The sequence below is a fragment of the Podarcis filfolensis genome (genome assembly GCF_964270895.1).
Source record: "Podarcis filfolensis genome assembly, chromosome: 3".
NCBI classification, from domain to species: Eukaryota; Metazoa; Chordata; class Lepidosauria; order Squamata; family Lacertidae; genus Podarcis; species Podarcis filfolensis.
In genome coordinates this window covers 17,127,695-17,145,278 of record NC_139606.1, presented here as the reverse complement: position 1 = coordinate 17,145,278, position 17,584 = coordinate 17,127,695, and the positions used below count along the sequence as shown (strand labels likewise).

Below are 17,584 nucleotides of genomic sequence, written 5' to 3'. Positions count from 1 at the left end.
CATGCTTAATGCAGTATTTATAAAATGAGAAGTGCTTTGGCTGAAGCCTTTTTTAGATGTAACTATTAGTCTCTAAGTTTATTTTTAAATTGTTTTAATTTGTTTGTTTAATTGATTTATATACTGCCCTTCATCAAAAGATCTGAGGGCAGTTCACAAGACAGTTTTACTTCTAATAAAAGATGTATATGTTCTGGTTATGACCACTTTGTGTTGGGGAGGGGACACACTCTCACCTGATCCAACACAAATGTTTTGACAGTAGAATGAGTTTTTGAAGCTCTGCTGTGATGGAGGATCTGACAGGATCTCCCAGGTTTTTTCATTGTCGCTTTCAATTTGGCTTGCAGAGTTATACATTTGATTTAGGGAGTGGCTCCAAAGGATGAGAAATTAATACCCCCTCCCCTTTTACCTAGTTTAATTCTCCACCCAATCTGCACAACTTAAATTTTTTAACTGTTATTTAGAAAAGTAGGGAGAACAAAATTGTGAATTACTTTCTCATCTTGACAGACTTGGAATGCAACTTTATACATGGGAATTCTCTGTGTAAACAACAATATTCCCCTCAACCCCAATGACTGCAAATGGGAATATTTATGTTGAGAGTGTTGAATTTCAAGTCATTTCACACCAGTTTCTCTGGCATTTATGTGTCTTGGAAAAGGAAAAGGATTTCATGTGTGTAAATTACTTGTATGTATAGAAAAGAGCTGCTATGCAAATGATATAGTATAGTTGTACCCCTAGTTTTTCTGTATTTCTGTTACAACTGAGAAACAGAAATAGAAACTGTTCCTCCTTTCTTCTTAGACTTCCATGTTATAGCCCAACATCTTGTTTTTCTGTAGGCAAAGTTTGATGATGAGATGCCATGTGAAACAGTTAGCAAAATACATTTGGTAGACCTTGCTGGAAGTGAAAGAGCAGATGCTACTGGAGCTACAGGTGTCAGATTAAAAGAAGGAGGAAATATTAACAAATCCCTAGTTACTCTGGGAAATGTAATTTCTGCCTTAGGTAAGTCTCTGTTTATTTTAATTTATCAACTTAATTGAGTACCAAACTTGTTATCCAGCCCTCTCTAATGGTAGTGTTGCCTCCTTGTTTTGCTCTTTTACAGCTGATTTATCTCAGGATGCCTCAAACCCCCTTACAAAGAAGAAGCAAGTATTTGTGCCTTACAGGGATTCTGTTTTGACATGGCTTTTGAAAGATAGCCTAGGAGGAAACTCTAAAACAATAATGATTGCAAGTGAGTGTGTGCTGAATTACCTTAATTCCCAGTGCTTTGCCTTTTTAAAAAGGTTATCTATACATCCAATTGATTGGCATTACAAGTGACTCATTAAGCAATATTGCTGTTTGCTATTTTTAATGGGGCTGTCTTCACAACAAAGCTTGAATAATATCCTGCCGGGAGAGTGGAGAGATGAAAGCAGAGTCAGTACACAGTGCCAGGCTCCTGCAGAATAATTGAATGCGCTGCTTCCCCCTGGTTAGGCATCTGTAAGCACATACTCAAGGGATGTAACACTCAGCTCTTCTGCTGTGCAGATCTTGGGAAGATAAATGGTAAGATCCTGCTACCTCTATCCATCTCAGGGGAGGTGCAGTTGAAACCCATACCAGTTGTTGGACTACTTAAGAGGGGGATTTCCCAAGCCCCCCACTTAGGGCTTAGAGGAAGTTCCCCAAAAAGGTTAAGGTTCATGCCCTACACTCAACCTTGAAGCCTGTTGCAAAAAGGGCACTGGAGGAAGAGCATCATGTGTGCTTTGGGCACTTCCACTAGTCACGAGGCCTCGCTCTCAATTCATAGGCAAAAGGCAGGTCTGGGACATCAACTTTGTGCAATGTCTGCGTCTGGGAGTCACAAGTGAACTTGTTTCACTGTTGGAAACAAGGCAGAGAACAAACTGCCTTTGTCTTTATTAGAAATCCTCAGGCACTTTTTTTTTTAGTCTTTTAAGATGCTGCAAGACTCTTGCCATCAATTTGAGTTGAACTGATTTTATAATGAATTGATTTTAGAATGCTGTATTATTTTACTGTTGTTAGCCGCTCTGAGCCCGGCTTTGGCTGAGGAGGGTGGGATATAAATAAAAAATTATTATTATTATTTGCTTGTTTAGATCAGGGGTCACCAACCTAAGGCCAGAGGGCCGGATGCGGCCCAATCGCCTTCTCAATCCGGCCCGCGGACGGTCCAGGAATCAGCATGTTTTTACATGAGTAGAATGTCTCCTTTTATTTAAAATGCATCTCTGGGTTATTTGTGGGGCATAGGAATTCGTTCATTCCCCCCCCCCAAAAAAAAAATATAGTCTGGCCTACCACATGGTCTGATGGACAGTGGACCGGCCCACAGCTGAAAAACGTTGCTGACCCCTGGTTTAGATAATGTCCAAATTATGTGTATCATATTTTGCGGGACACCTCCCTTTGTCCTCAAAGAAAATTGTAATGGTGGGATATTTAATGCTGCATAATGAAACTGTGAACCAAATTAATGCAGTATTTCCCCCCTAAAATGCCATCCTACTCACAACAGTGCAGCATACCGTTTGCTTTCTCTCCACCCACACTGGGTTTCTAAGATTTCTAAATGATATATGTACGTATAACCTAATTTTGAATTTACTTTCCTTAGCCATTTCACCTGCTGATGTCAATTACGGAGAAACCTTAAGCACCCTTCGCTATGCAAACCGAGCTAAAAACATAATCAACAAGCCTACCATTAACGAGGATCCAAACGTCAAGCTAATCCGTGAGCTTCGAGCTGAAATAGCCCGGCTGAAAACTCTGCTTGCTCAGGGGAATCAGGTTAGCTTTGCACTTGAGACATGAGTGGTTTCTTTGAGTGACACTAGGGCTGTCTTAAGCATATGCGGCACCGGGGTACAAAAATCTGCCCGGTGTGCCACCCCCCTGGACGGAGCTGCTGCGGCCGCAGCTTGGTCGGATGCCGGGTGTTGGCAACAGGGAAGGGGTTTCAAATCAAGTAAAATGGCCAGGGACTCTGCCAAGCCAATTTCTTTGTTGCCTGTGTTGCCCTCCCTTCTCATATGTTGCCCTCCGTCTCCGACAAGGCACCTAAAATTTGGGAGGCAGAGAAAGGGAAGGAGGAAAGTTAAGGCTGGCGGCCGGTGGGCACCCAAGTGTCAAGCCTTTGTGGGCTCCTCGCAAAAGCCTGTCTGGGGACCCGGAGTGCCCGCTCACTTTAGTCCCATAGCACCTTAAGACTTTGACGACGACTCCACCGTCAGACGCTGGGCTGGGCGTTGGGGTGGAGAGCCGGCTGCAGCAGAAGAGCCCGCCGCAGCGCTCCAATTGATGGGCGGACTCTTACCCAGACTCAACTCTCGGGCCCCGGACTCCCGGCCTGGCACCCGTGAGAGCCCGGTGCCCGGGTGCCCCGCACCCCTAGCACCTATGGATAAGACGGCCCTGAGTGACGCTATCTGTTTCTGTATCTTAGGAATTGTTAAAGAAACACACACACACAGAAGATAACTGGGGAGTAGGAAGAGAAGCTGGAATGCCAGGTTAGAGTGAACAAAACAGGACAGAGCACTGTTTGGGTGCATGAAGTAAAGTCAAGGGACTGAGTGATATAGGAAAAGCAGCCCAAAGAAAATGAGTCCCCAACAGACCTGTTCTACCTGCTTTTTACTTTGGACAGGAGCCAGAGAGTGCTTAGGAGGAGGGTGTCGAATTTGTATGGACTTTAAAGGAAGTACGTCATTTGTGGATGTTTTCAAGCTTCTTGTGTGCAAGTTTCCTGAAAGACCTAGAAACTCCCTTGACTTGTATAGAAACATCTGTCTTCTGTGAGGCACAGTGCGAGAGCTGGAGAACAGTCTGCAGCCAGTAACCAATGATCCCGTTTTTCAAATAAAAACAAATTGTTTTAATGATTCTTTTGAGAATCATTACTCCTAGATGACTTCCACTTAAGGCATGCGAAGACCTACTGATATATGGCTAAGGACAGTGGCCTAAAATTGCAGTGAACGACTGCAGTCCTGTGCATGTCCCTGAGAGTAAGACTCATTGAACCCAACAAGACTGAATTCTTAAATAGAAATCAATAGTATTGCATTGTAGGTTTTCTTTTGTTTTTATATCTTTAATGTTTATTTTGTCTGCTTCACCTAGATTGCGCTTTTGGATTCCCCAACAGCCCTAAGTATGGAAGAAAAGCTTCAACAGAATGAAGCCAGAGTAAGTTTTAGTTCAAACACTTCATCTGTGTCTGAATTCTTGGCAGATTTGCAGGTTTTAAGTTATGCGTTCTGTTTTAAGATGCTTGATATGCTGTACTTCAGTAAACATGGTTCGGGCGGCTTGTAGAATATATAAAACAATTAAAAATCCATAAATAGAATAAAAACAGGAGAGGAAAATATTTTGAATTCAAACTGCTATGTACTCATAGTTGTCCCATCCAGAAGTGCCTTTCTGGGGGAAAACACAAAGAAAGAAACACAAAACAAACTGCTGAGCTAAAGTCACACATGTTTCCAAGTACAGTAATGTAGTTTTGGTCTAATTCTTAATGTACACTCCCTTACGTTTTCTGCTTGTACTACATTTTGCTAAGTGTGTGAGTCTTTCAAAGGAATAGTTGTGAACTCAGAGAACTTAGGACACATTTCCCACTACTTTCATTCTACCTCTGCTATGGTAGTGGGGTGCCTGGTGCCTAAAGGAGTAGTTTAAATTTTAGCACCAATAGTTGCCCTCATATTAGTGCATGGCTTGCTCCCAAATCACTGCTCACAGGATTACCATCCAGCAATAGGCCTACCAAATCTTGCTTCAAATTGACTTTCAAAGCCCTTAAACTGGGCTACTTAAAATTTGTACAGAAAAATTTGGAGTCAAAGTAACCTAAATACTGAATTGAATTCAGAGGCCTGTACAAATTATGAAAACACTTCGCATAAGTAGATATTTTCTTCTACTATTTGTGATGAGAGGCAAGAAGCTGCGTAGGACACTAGAGTCAAATCCTTTGACCACTGGAAATCTTCTGGCTTCTGAGACTTTGCTCTCCCCTTTTTTAAAATAAACGAAAGCTTGGATTCACAGGAAACTGAATTACAGTACAGCCAATAACTCATTTTGAGTTCCCTGTGTTCTTATGAAATCATGGGGAATGCACACAGCCTTGTTCAATAGGCTTTTAAGGCTCCATGATTGCTGCTTTTTCCAGTACGATGGGTAGAAGGGAAAGAATTCAATATATTCACAAATGGGATGTTTAGCTTTTGTGAAACTCATATATACTGCTTCTGCTTTTGGGTAGCTGCAGTTTGATACATCATCTGAACAGACAAACTGTGTTTAACATTAACGATGGTTAGTTTAAAATATGCTAATTTCGAACTATAATGTTTAAAGTTGACTTTGGTTTAAATCAGTACATTTCCGAGCACAATTCAAAGTGTTTGTGCTGACCTTTAAAGCCCTAAACGGCCTCGGTCCTGTATACCTGAAGGAGTGTCTCCACCCCCATCGTTCAGCCTGGACACTGAGATCCAGTGCCAAGGGCCTTCTGGCGGTTCCCTCATTGCGAGAAGTGAGGTTACAGGGAACCAGACAGAGGGCCTTCTCGGTAGTGGCGCCCGCCCTGTGGAATGCCCTCCTTTCAGATGTGAAGGAAATAAGCAGCTATCTTATCTTTAAAAGACATCTGAAGGCAGCCCTGTTTAGGGAAGTTTTTAATATTTAATTCTGTTTTGTTTTTAACACTCGATTAGGAGCCGCCCAGAGTGGCTGGGGAAACTCAGCCAGATGGGCGGGGTATAAATAATAAGTTATTATTATTATTATATATCAGTATTTCCCCAACTTGCATCTCAGGCTGCTTTTTTTGGACTACAACTCCCATCATCCCTAACTAGCAAGACCAGTGGTCAGGGATGATGGGGATTGTAGTCCGAAAACGGCGGAAGACCCAAGTCTGGGAGACACTGGTTTAAATCAATCATAGTTAATGTTAATCACAATTCCGTGTTCAGACGGTAACCAAAAGCTGTGTGTGCATTGAGTGTGAAGTGCATTTGTGGGCGTCTGTGTTAGACTATGTGGCCCTCATACTTGTGGCATTTGGAGAGACAGAAGTTAGCCACTCTTTCACAAAACCTTAGTTTAAAATAACTTTTGAAAACATCGCATGAAATGTAAACGAGACAAAATGGGTTGAAAACTTAGGTTTCATGTGCTCTTACTCAGTCCAAAGCTGCGATTGCCTTTCGTTCCCATCTGAATGTATCCTCATTTGCTGTATCATGCTTGCCTCTGCGTAAGGTGTGAAATGGCATTCATGGGGCAAAGACAATTCTTAAGAAAACCTGAATAAAAATATCAACTGAGTAAAGTGGCCAATATGTCAGCTCCTGCTTCTCAGATCTATCCATCATTTCCTTTGGAAGCCTAACCTCTCCAAAATGTTCCTCATAGTTGCAGTCAAACCCTGATGTCCAATACTGGCAAATGGCAAAAGTTAGAGCAATTAAATAAATACCATTTCATTAACTTGTCTTTTTTTTCCAAAGAGGGGTGAGAAAGAAGTCAAACAAATGTCTGCATGCCTCCCTGGGAAAAATAAGATTATGTTTGCTACTAGCTGTTGTGAACATAGTTCAAAATGAAAAACTTCACAGTGGATGCAAAATGGAATATATTATTCATTATCTTGCAGGAATCAATCCTTACCCTGTTCAGAAATATATTTCTATGCAGGAAGTATATCGAGTGCTTTTTTATTATCTTTTGTTAACCTCATTAGTACGTTGCATGATTGATTCATGATAATTAATGCAAGCATAATGACTGGAATTTCTCCCTGTACTCTATGATAGTCTATAATTTAATGCAATAATTAATTGGCTGTATGGATTAAACTCTCTATTCCCCATGTTTCAGTAGAAAAATGAAAGCCTTTTTTCTTTTAATTGAATATACTTTTTCTTGAATATTGTACCCTAAAAATAGAACAGAATCAGAACCACGTGTGTATGTGTTTTGCTTTTTAATGCAGGAGAACTAGGATGCAGGCATAAATGAATAAAAGTGAGCTTCTAGTTGGGTATGCTGATTTCCCTAGAGAACAGACAGAAAAAATGTGAAAATTAAAACTTTGGGTTTTATTTGTGAATAATACTTTGGTTTATCTTGTAGGTGCAAGAGCTTACTAAAGAGTGGACCAACAAGTGGAATGAAACCCAAAATATTCTAAAAGTAAGGGTCATCTAAATGCTTCTTGATTTTCTAAATCTAAATGTTTTAAGAATGGGATCCTGTATTTTGTGTTTATTGAATTTACTTACACCTTGTAGTGCATAGTCTTATACACGGTGTAGTGCAACATCATGAAAGTAAAAAGTAGAGTCCTTAATTCTTACTAAAAATTCTCCCTTATGAAAGACCTTATGTTAAAAGCTTAAGAGAGAACTTGTGAGGAAGAATTTAAAGCAAACATGCAAGTTTTCAGGATATCAAATTAATTAAATCTTTAAAAGTGGTCAAGACTTTCATGCAATCTGGTTTATTCATACTTTCTGCTCAACACTTAAATAAACCAGTTACTTATGGAAATTATTGTTTTTCAGGTCAATTTTCAAATGTGGTAAAAGGTTTGAATAGGTATAGACAGATTCAAGAGATTCATTAATCTTGTCTTTGCGTGGATAACCATGCATTTAAATGTGACTTAATGAACTGTAGTCCCTTTTCATATCTGGGACATACTGAACCTGCTTCCTCACACACAGCCATTCCAACATAGTGACATTTTATAGAAACTTAAGCAGCTCACTTTTCGTATGTGTGGCGTTAACGGACTTGTCAATGACCCAAGGATATCATACTTCAAAATAAAGTACGCAGTCTGGAATTCAGTGTTGAACTGAAAACTGCCTGGCAGATGGTGCGACAGAATGGACTGATTTGTGTAATTTCTGCCCAGATATTGAATTGGGAATAAGAATATTCACATACTTCAGAATTTTGTGAGGGTTTTTGTTTTTTTTACAATATAAGGGTTTTTAAACAATGCCATCGTCTCTTACTAAAAGTAATTTCTCACTCTCGTGGTGCTGTCCCCCCCCCCCACAAAGCCTTGATTCTCTCATTTGATTTCTTTCCCTCTCCACCCAAGTTTGATGTGCCAGTCATGTGTAACTAGCTTATGTTTCATATTTTAGCTTGGATCTGTACAACATGGTTGCTTTAGGGGAAATGGAAACATCAACTAATTTATCTGCTCTACTTCACTATTGCATGCTAAAATTCTGTGTCCTGGGAAGAAGCAAACTTTAAGTGTACAACGTAAAATAGACTGCTTCTGCATCATAAAACAGCTGGAAAAGCTGGCTTTCCAGAACTTATATTGGCTCCCCCTGTACTTTCAATTGCAACTCAGCATTCTCTCGCTCTCCTTTTGCTCTCCTTTATATATACCTATATACCTATATTTATATATACTTTATATACCTATCTTTATCTACATCTATTATATACCAACAAAGGTCCGTATAGTTAAAGCCATGGTTTTCCCAGTAGTGATGTATGGAAGTGAGAGCTGGACCATAAAGAAGGCTGATCACCGAAGAATTGATGCTTTTGAATTATGGTGCTGGAGGAGACTCTTGAGAGTCCCATGGACTGCAAGAAGATCAAGCCTATCCATTCTGAAGGAAATCAGCCCTGAGTGCTCACTGGAAGGACAGATCCTGAAGCTGAGGCTCCAATACTTTGGCCACCTCATGAGAAGAGAAGACTCCCTGGAAAAGACCCTGATGTTGGGAAAGATTAAGGGCACAAGGAGAAGGGGACGACAGAGGACGAGATGGTTGGACAGTGTTCTCGAAGCTACAAACATGAGTCTGACCAAACTGCAGGAGGCAGTGGAAGACAGGAGTGCCTGGCGTGCTCTGGTCCATGGGGTCATGAAGAGTCGGACACGACTAAACAACAACAACAACATATACCTATCTTGAAAAACTCAACCTGAGGTCTGTTTTGTACATTACAGATTGAGGGAAGTGGACAAATCTTGACATGACAAGGCACATCCTTAACCTGTTTATTTCTAATGTGACCTCCCAGCTAACATGAAATGGGAGATTTCCAAGAAAAGGAAAGCAATACCAAGAAGACGAAGACGACGAAGAAGAAGAAGATATTTATACTCTGCCCATCTGGCTGGGTTTCCCCAGCCACTCTGGGCAGCTCCCAACAGAAAATTAAAAGCACAATAAAATGTCAAACACTAAAAACTTCCCTAAACAGGGCTGCCTACAGATGTCTTCTAAAAGTCAGATAGTTGTTTATTTCCTTGACATCTGATGGGAGGGCGTTCCACAGGGTTGGCGCCACTATTGAGAAGGCCCTCTGCCTGGTAAAAAATCGACCCTCGCTGGTTCACATTTCCAGAATTAACAGTGAGGGACTTTATTGTCTTTTATTACTTTCTAATATCTATTAACAACCATTGGGCCAGTTGAGATATCACAGTGAACCATGATTTATTGTGATAGGGAGACACAATGAACCGTGGGCTTACAAGCTCCTCCCTTCTCCACCATGGCTATAAGGTGATTGGAAGCTTTGGCTTCTGTTTTCAATTCTGCTGCAGTTTAGTGTGTCGTCGTGGTTAGAATGTCAGGCTAGGACTTTAGAGACCAGAGTTCAAATCCCGGCTTAGCCTTGAAGTTCACTGGATGACATTTGGCTAGTCAACATGTCCCCAGCCTAACCTACTTCATAGGGTTGTTGTGAGAATAAAATGGAGAGCGGGGAGAACCACGTGTGCCACCTTGATTTCTGGAGGAAAGGTGAGATAGAAACATAGTAATATAGTGTTGTGTTCAAATCCTAAACTATGGCTAAATCTTAATTATGTGCCCTGATGTGTGGGCTTTAAACCACTATGAATAAGCAATGAACCATGCAAGGGGTAGGTCCATACTTTCAGGGTTTCAGGTTTCCAGCAATCAGGGAAGTGAGGGGTACTTGGGTGTGGGTTTCAGGACCACGGCTAGCAATTCCGTAGCTGAGACAGAACATCCAAGTTGTTTCAGCAGTGTCCAGGAGCAGTCTTTATAGCCTGGGCTAGGTATTCATCAGCTAGAGGCCCCAAACCCTGAACACTTCAAGGGCAAGTGCCATCCTCTGCCATCACTGGCTGCTTTTAGGCCCTAGGGTTTCAGGCTTTGGGGATATATCCTCAGGGCTCTCCTGATCTTCTGAAGAGTTGGAGTGCCAGCCATCTGAGCCTGGTGGCACAGCTGTATCCTTGGGGTTCAGGAAAAGGATATGTGAGCTCCAGTGACCTTAGTTCCACATTGGATGGGCCAGGAAGTAAGTCCATATTTTACTTGGGTTGCTGTAACTGGACTCTGCCTCATAGGACTCCTGATTGTAGGCCATGACAATAGGTGTTTTTTTTTAAAGAAAAAAAAGAAGCCAGATTCATAAGCCATGGTTTGAAGTTGGATTACTTTAAGATATAGCTAATGGTTTACCATGAACACTTCTACCTGGGTTATTTTAGTCATCCTCCCGAGGGTTCATAAGAAACAAAGCATGATATTGGGTTTAGCTACAGTTGGGTTTTGGCTGCAGATCATGCTTTGTTGGGAGTGAAACAAAACTATTACCTCTGGTTCAGACATAACACTAGACCAGGCATTGTGGTTTATTCTCTGCACAAGCAAGGAGGAGCAATGCAAGAGTGATTGGCTTATTTCATTTTCATTTCATTATGCATAGTAGGTCATGGTTTATGGCTTACCTTGAAATGCAGACACGGTCAGGTCAGAATGGGTATTTTTTACGTTATGGAAGGAAGCTTAATTTATATTATGGAGTTAAAATATGCTCCCATGCCCTCATTTTCTGTTGTATTATATGCATGGGAATAGGGTTCATGTATGATTTGGGATTTTGAATAATTCTGGAGGACAAAATCATTTCCCACTTTACCAACTAGAGAGAAGCCATTATAAAATTATGGAGTGATCTCTGTGGTGTTCTCACAAATATTTTATTTGGCAGAATTGCAGATCTCTATTACTCTATTATAGCGACACGGGTGGTGCTGTGGTCTAAACCACAGAGCCTAGGGCTTGCCGATCAGAAGGTCAGCAGTTCAAATCCCCGCAACAGGGTGAGCTCCCGTTGCTCGGCCCTGCTCCTGGCAACCTAGCAGTTCGAAAACACGGCAAAGTGCAAGTAGATACAGTAAATAGGTACTGCTCTGGCGGGAAGGTAAATGGCACTTCTGTGCTTCTCTGGTTCACCAGAAGCAGCTTAGACATGGTGGCCACATGACCCAGAAGCTGTATGCCGGCTCCCTCAGCCGATAAAGCAAGATGAGCGCCGCAACCCCAGAGTCATCCGCGACTGGACCTAACGGTCAGGGGTCCCTTTACCTTTTATTACAGTCTGAACCTTTTGTGAGTGCTCTATGTACATACTCAAATGCCTCCCCCCCCCCCAATGTGTATTTCTATCTATAATCAAATTCCTTATCTTTGACATCCAAGTAAGGTGTTGACTAGTTTGACTCATCTGCTGTGTACAGTCATACCTTGGGTTAAAGTAGCTTCAGGTTAAATCTTGTCAGGTTGCGTCCCGCGGTGACCCGGAAGTAACAGAACAGGTTACTTCCAGGTTTCGCCGCTCGCACATGTGCAAACACTCAAAATGACATCATGCGCATGCGCAGAAGTGGTGAATCGCGTCCCGTGCAGACGCAGGTTGCGTTCTGCTCAGCATGTGAACGGGGCTCCGGAACAGATCCCGTTCGCATCCAGAGGTACCACTGTACTGCCTTCCCAGCTTTGTCAATGCAAAATCTAATCACCATGAACTATGTTTTTTGGAGGAAAATTGTTCTTGTGTATGCAGGTGTGTTATTAAAACTGCTCAGTCTCACTTCTCTTTAATGAAAGGATTGCTGATTGGGGAATGAAGAGGGTGGTTTCTTTATTTTTCATGTTTTTGAAATCTCTGTAACTTGATCTAAAGCTCTGCCTTAGCAGTTGAATGGATTCAGCAGGCCACATTTGTCCCATGATGGTTGTAACTGTCTTGTGTTATTGACAGAAGGCTATGCTATAGTAACATTGCATATTAAAAATGGGAGAGTAGGCATCAATTCATATGCTTGTTTATCAGATGGGTCATATAGTGTGAAATCTGTGTGAAACTTCCTGTAACCAATAAGACATTTTTTAAAATTCAGGATGAGCATTGAGTTGCTCAGAATGCTTCCTTGGCTGTCTTTAATAAGCTGATGCTCTGAATTATGGTTGTTGATCGCACAAAAACCTGAAGAGCTGACTGGACACCAGGGGGCGCTGGGAGCAGGGCTTGTGTTTGTACCCTTTCTCTGTCCCCAGTTTAACCCTTTGCATGTTGAACACACCACACCAATAAAACTCGAGCAATTAATTCTACCATATACCTGATCTTACAGGAAGAAGGAAATTCATTGCAAACACTTCAAACTGAATCCGTGTTGCTCAATTAATAGGATCAGAGGAGACGAGACGGTGTTTTTGTATATTATTTAACCAAATGTAGCTTATTTATTTCACATGTCTACTTAATTTTGTACACGTGTGTGCAAAATATGAGCAAACAATAGCAGAAAAATGCTTGGAGTCATTTAAGAAAAAAATGTTTAGGATCAAATGGTGTTTCTTTTATTAAAATAACTTGATTCATTCATAAGCTTCCCAAATGCGATATAGACGCTTTGAATAAATAAATTATTTTTCAGTTCCAAGGAGCACGCCTTGTCTTCACTTCTCTTAGCTTTAATTCTTTCTGGCCAGCATGACTTTTTCTGTACAAAATTTGAATTGTGCTATCCAAGTACAATTCTCCTTAAACAATGCCTCTGGCTATCACTACCTAGTTACACAGAGCTCCCGGAATTTGATCATAATTGTTTTCAGTATTCAATCCCCACCCCCACCCCACATAATCTCTTTTCTCACTTTGTTGGTCATCTTCCCCAGTTCTCCACCCCGCCCCAAGACATACTTTATCTAATTTCCTCTTCTTATCCTTGCTCTTCTTTGCTGATTTACTATGCTTAGTCATCTGTGTCATGGTTCCCAGCCCTCCTGTCTTCACCTTAAGAAGTTCTGCATGCTTGCTTGTCCTCCCACCAGCGTGCTATGGCTCTTTGTCTCTCCACAATAGTAGCAATATAACTATGACAACAATGCCAACAAGCTGGAATATAAAGCAGGGATTTAAAGCTTTAAAGCCTTCCTCCCCTTCTTCTCCAAACTTTTGTCCTGCTGCTCCCCAGTTGAAATGCATCCATCCCACAAATATGTTCTGTGCTTACATAGGGCTTTATTGTCGTTAGGTCAACGGTTTAATGCCCGGCCAAGGCGTCTGGCATTCTTCTCTGCCAAACTTTCAGATCTCTGAAAAGGCGGCTGCCTCTCAAAACGAATAAGCACAATTGTATCTTTTTTTCCTTCTGCCGAAACCCGAGGGCAAATTCAAACGACCGTCCTGGCATGTTGGTTACCATACTTGTTGAACTGGCTGAAGTTTCGTTAAAGCGGCTTATGCTTCGCCACCATCCCAAAATGCCAGTTGCTAACATCCTCTCAGTCTTTTGCAAAAGCGAGTTGGTTAAGGATATGGTGCCCCATGCTCTGAGCTTGTGGCTAAGCTTAATAGATGACTTTTTCAGTACCAATTCCATTGCCCCATAAACACAACAGCCTGGCAGAATTGCTCTGCAAATTGATCCCGGTGGTTATTTTATTTTATCATTGATTTCCCCTTTGTAGCTTACTTTAAGTGTTTAGAATGTTTCTGGAAAATCCCATAACTTCTAAAAAGTCACCAAGGTTATAGTTTTAAAATTGCATTATTCAGCTGTGAAGAAAATATCCTGTCCTGACTGTTCAAAACTTACCTGCGCTTTGTTTTCCTCACCACTAGATGTCACTGCAGATGCAGGAATTTGCTTCCTCTGCATTGAGGGCTCTTTGGATATATCAAAGGGAAATGGTTTGGAATAATCTGGCTTCATGTTCTATCTAGATAGCAGTTTGAAGAATTGCAAAACATTGTTATAGGTGTAGGTTGTAACAAGATAATGTAATTCTGACTGAAGAACTTGTGAACGACTGTTCTTTGCTGCGATGTGCAATCATTTGCACAAACAGATAAAATATTAATTAGTTTTCATTGTGACTTATTCCAAATACCATTGGTAGGTTTTGCAACAGCAGTGCTCATAACAGAAGGCCCATTTCTCCTTCTGAAACTGCTTTATATGCATTGGTAGGAAATTTCCCATTGGCAGAAATGAGACCTTCCCTCCCAAGACAAATAGCTGCTTTTGAAGAGCAATTTTTGCCTTGGGATAGAAAGGGTTAAGCTCCTCCTCTGCTATGACCTCAGTAATTATCAGCCCCCTGCTGAACTGATTTTTCTAAAGTGCATGTTAAATGCAAAGTCGCATCTATCGCCACATCAAGATTTTAAGCTGAAAATTTGTCCACTGTTTTAACTAAACCGTTGGTATATTTTTCAGTTTTTGTTACTCTGTTCTAGCCTGTTTAGAGTTATTTCTTTGTATTGAAGTGTAATTTGATAAATGCACTTTTACTGTTTTAATGTGTTTTAACTCCTGTTCTGGTTACATGGGAGTTAAGTAAAATTACTCTTCCAGTTGAGCCCATTACCTGCTTCCTCAGGATGTCTCTACCCCCGCAGAGAAGGTAGTGCATTTCTGGGGAATGCAGCTGTTTGGTTACATAAAACATAATCCTCATTTGGAAGGGGGGAAAGAATTATGCCCAGGATCCTAAGCTCCCATGAGTTGGGCAAAAGATTCCTGCATTGCAGGGGATTGGACTAGATTCCCCTTGTGGCCTCTTCCAACTCTAGTCTTTTATGATTTTGTGAGTGGAACTTTAGTCATAGAATATTGACCTTGTTAGAAAGGAAGGGGGCAGCTTTGCCGCTGTGCCACCCAATTCTGCTCCATAATGTTGGAGCATCCTACAAAAAACATTGGAGGTGGTGACGGGGGCTGCAGGTAAAAATTTCTTCCCCCCCACCTGCAGCCATGGGAGCCTTTATGGATCTGAATCCGTAAACGAACAGAAGGGCAATTTAAGATTCAAGCCTATATCCTTTGGTATAGAATAGTTCTGTGAGCAATTCGGAAGCAAGTGCAGAATAAGGCTGGGCTCAGGGCGGCTAACAAGCAATAATAAAAACAAGTTGAATGAATACAAATTAAAAACAAGATTAAAATACAACATTAAAATATTGAAGCGTTAAAATATTAAAGTGCAGCCTCATCACAATGAGGTACATACAATGTTACCTTGGTTTACAACCATAATCCGTTCTGGAGATCCGGTTGTAAACCAAAACAGGTGTAACCCAAGGCACGCTTTCACCAATGGGGCCTCCAAAAGGGGGGGGGGGTTGTAATCTCAAAAAAAGGGACACGTACTTCCGGGTTTGACGTGGTTGTAATCCAAAACGATTGTAATCCAAAATGGTTGCAAACCAAGGTACCACTGCACGCCCAGGTGGGAATGTGAGTGGATCTAAACACAGGAAAAAACTCCCACTATAAATAATTCAGAAATTAGATCGTTTTAACAAAAGAAAAAAATCCTAATGAGAAATCCTGTTTTAAACAATTCTGGCTCTCTGGCGTCAACTAGTGTTGCATGTTTCAAATGCATTCAGTGTGCAGTTTCTTTACTAATGTAGCTGAGTCCTGTAACTGTGTGAATGCAGCTTTGTGTGACCTTTGGCTGCCATGAACTAGTCAAGGGACTGGGGATCTTACTGTCCTCCCTGCATATCCATTGGAATTATATGAGCAACATAGGTTCTGCATGCAGTTTTCAGAAGATCACTGTTCAGTCATACCAGTTTCAATGCCATGTTGGAAGGGTGGGTTTTATATTGCTCACATGTCACTCAACATTGACTTTTTGAGCAAGAAAGATAACAAAACAGCCAAAATCTCATAACTGCCCCACTCCCGAGGCTTAAGCCCACCTGCATTTTCTAGTCTTCCCGATGGTGCTGTGGTCTAAACCACTGAGCCTCTTGGGCTTGCCAATCAGAAGGAGGTCAGCAGTTCAAATCCGTGCAATGGGGTGAGCTCCCAGAAGCTCTGTCCCAGCTTCTGCCAACCTAGCAGTTGCAAAGCACACCGGTGCAAGTAGATAAATAGGTACCGTGCGCTCTGGTTTCTGTCTCGGTGTCCCATTGCGCCAGAAGCGGTTTAATCATGCTGGTCGCATGATCTGGAAAGCTGGCTGTGGACAAACACCAGCTCCCTTAGCCTGAAAAGTGAGATGAGCACCGCACCTCATAGTCACCTTTGACTGGACTTAACCGTCCAGGGGTCCTTTACCTACATCTTCTGTGACTTAGACAAGTGTGCTGTTTATCAAGTTCATGTGCTTTTTTGTTGTTGTTTGGTCGTTTAGCCGTGGACCAGAGCACGCCAGGCACTCGTGTCTTCCACTGCCTCCCGCAGCTTAGTCAAACTCATGTTCGTAGCTTCAAGAACACTGTCCAACCATCTCGTCCGCTTTCGTCCCCTTCTCCTTCTGCCCTCAATCTTTATCCCCCTGAAAATCAAACCCTTCTTGAAAGGCTATCAGTCAGTTTTAAAGATTCTTTAGTCCTTTTCAACAATCTGCCTTTAACCAATGTATTGATGACATATATTTCCTTAAATTCTGTCACCACCAAAATCCAAAAGGTGTATTGGGTATTGAAGTAACAATCTTTTAAAGAAAGATTTGCCTGTGCAAATGTTTTATTCTCTCTCTTTCTCTCTTTTTGCAGAGACTTGATTTTTAGCAATGCGGACATTAATTATGCTAGTTTTTGTGATTGTGGCAATAACAATTTCTTTTTATGTGTTAACAGACGTCAATATTTGTATAGCTACGTTAGCAAACAGTTCTTGGGAGAGGCGAGTAATAAATAATGGAAAAAGTAAACTGAATTCATAAGATCTATAATGGGCCTGTAATTCCCTCTCCTCCACCACCCTAAAAGAATTCTATCATTAATTGCACATCATTATAACTTAACTGTGCCAGTAGCTGCTCATTTGGACAGAGTTGCATGCTACATCTGCCTTTTTTTAATTGACATTTATTTTGGAGGCCTATTGATGTCTGTGTGGGCTGTTTTGGCACCACCTGTATTTTCACAGTAAGCTGCTCTCTACAGTGCTGTGTTTGTGTAATGTGGTCATCTTTTCTCTCTTCCCTCTGCTCGCTTTTTCAAAACTCACTGTGTGTTCTTTAATGCTCTTTCTCCCCGTACCTCCGATTGATGGGGATAGTTTGACCTAACATAAGGAGAGAGAGAGAAAGAGATCTTACTAGGAAATTTCAGTTTAGCACTGTGTGTGTGTGTTGTGTATGATTTTTGTGTGTGCTTTTTAACACAGGTTCTTTTAAATCACTATATTTCTTATGAATAGTCTTTGATCTTTTAAAAACAGATGGCCGCCAGTAGTCAGTGGAGG

At 41.4% G+C, this 17,584-nt stretch overlaps 1 protein-coding gene across 6 annotated transcripts in view; it reads left to right on the top strand.

Annotated features, from left to right (window-relative positions):
* LOC310759631 (kinesin-like protein KIF16B) overlaps positions 1 to 17,584 on the top strand; it is a 101,686-nt gene that overhangs the window by 15,103 nt on the left and 68,999 nt on the right. For all 6 annotated transcript variants that reach the window (XM_083607066.1, XM_083607067.1, XM_083607069.1 and 3 more), the window contains 5 exons: positions 855 to 1,023; positions 1,127 to 1,258; positions 2,657 to 2,832; positions 4,168 to 4,233; positions 7,198 to 7,257. In XM_083607066.1, coding sequence (XP_083463192.1) covers positions 855 to 1,023; positions 1,127 to 1,258; positions 2,657 to 2,832; positions 4,168 to 4,233; positions 7,198 to 7,257 — 603 coding nt within the window. The remainder of the gene's footprint in view (positions 1 to 854; positions 1,024 to 1,126; positions 1,259 to 2,656; positions 2,833 to 4,167; positions 4,234 to 7,197; positions 7,258 to 17,584) is intronic.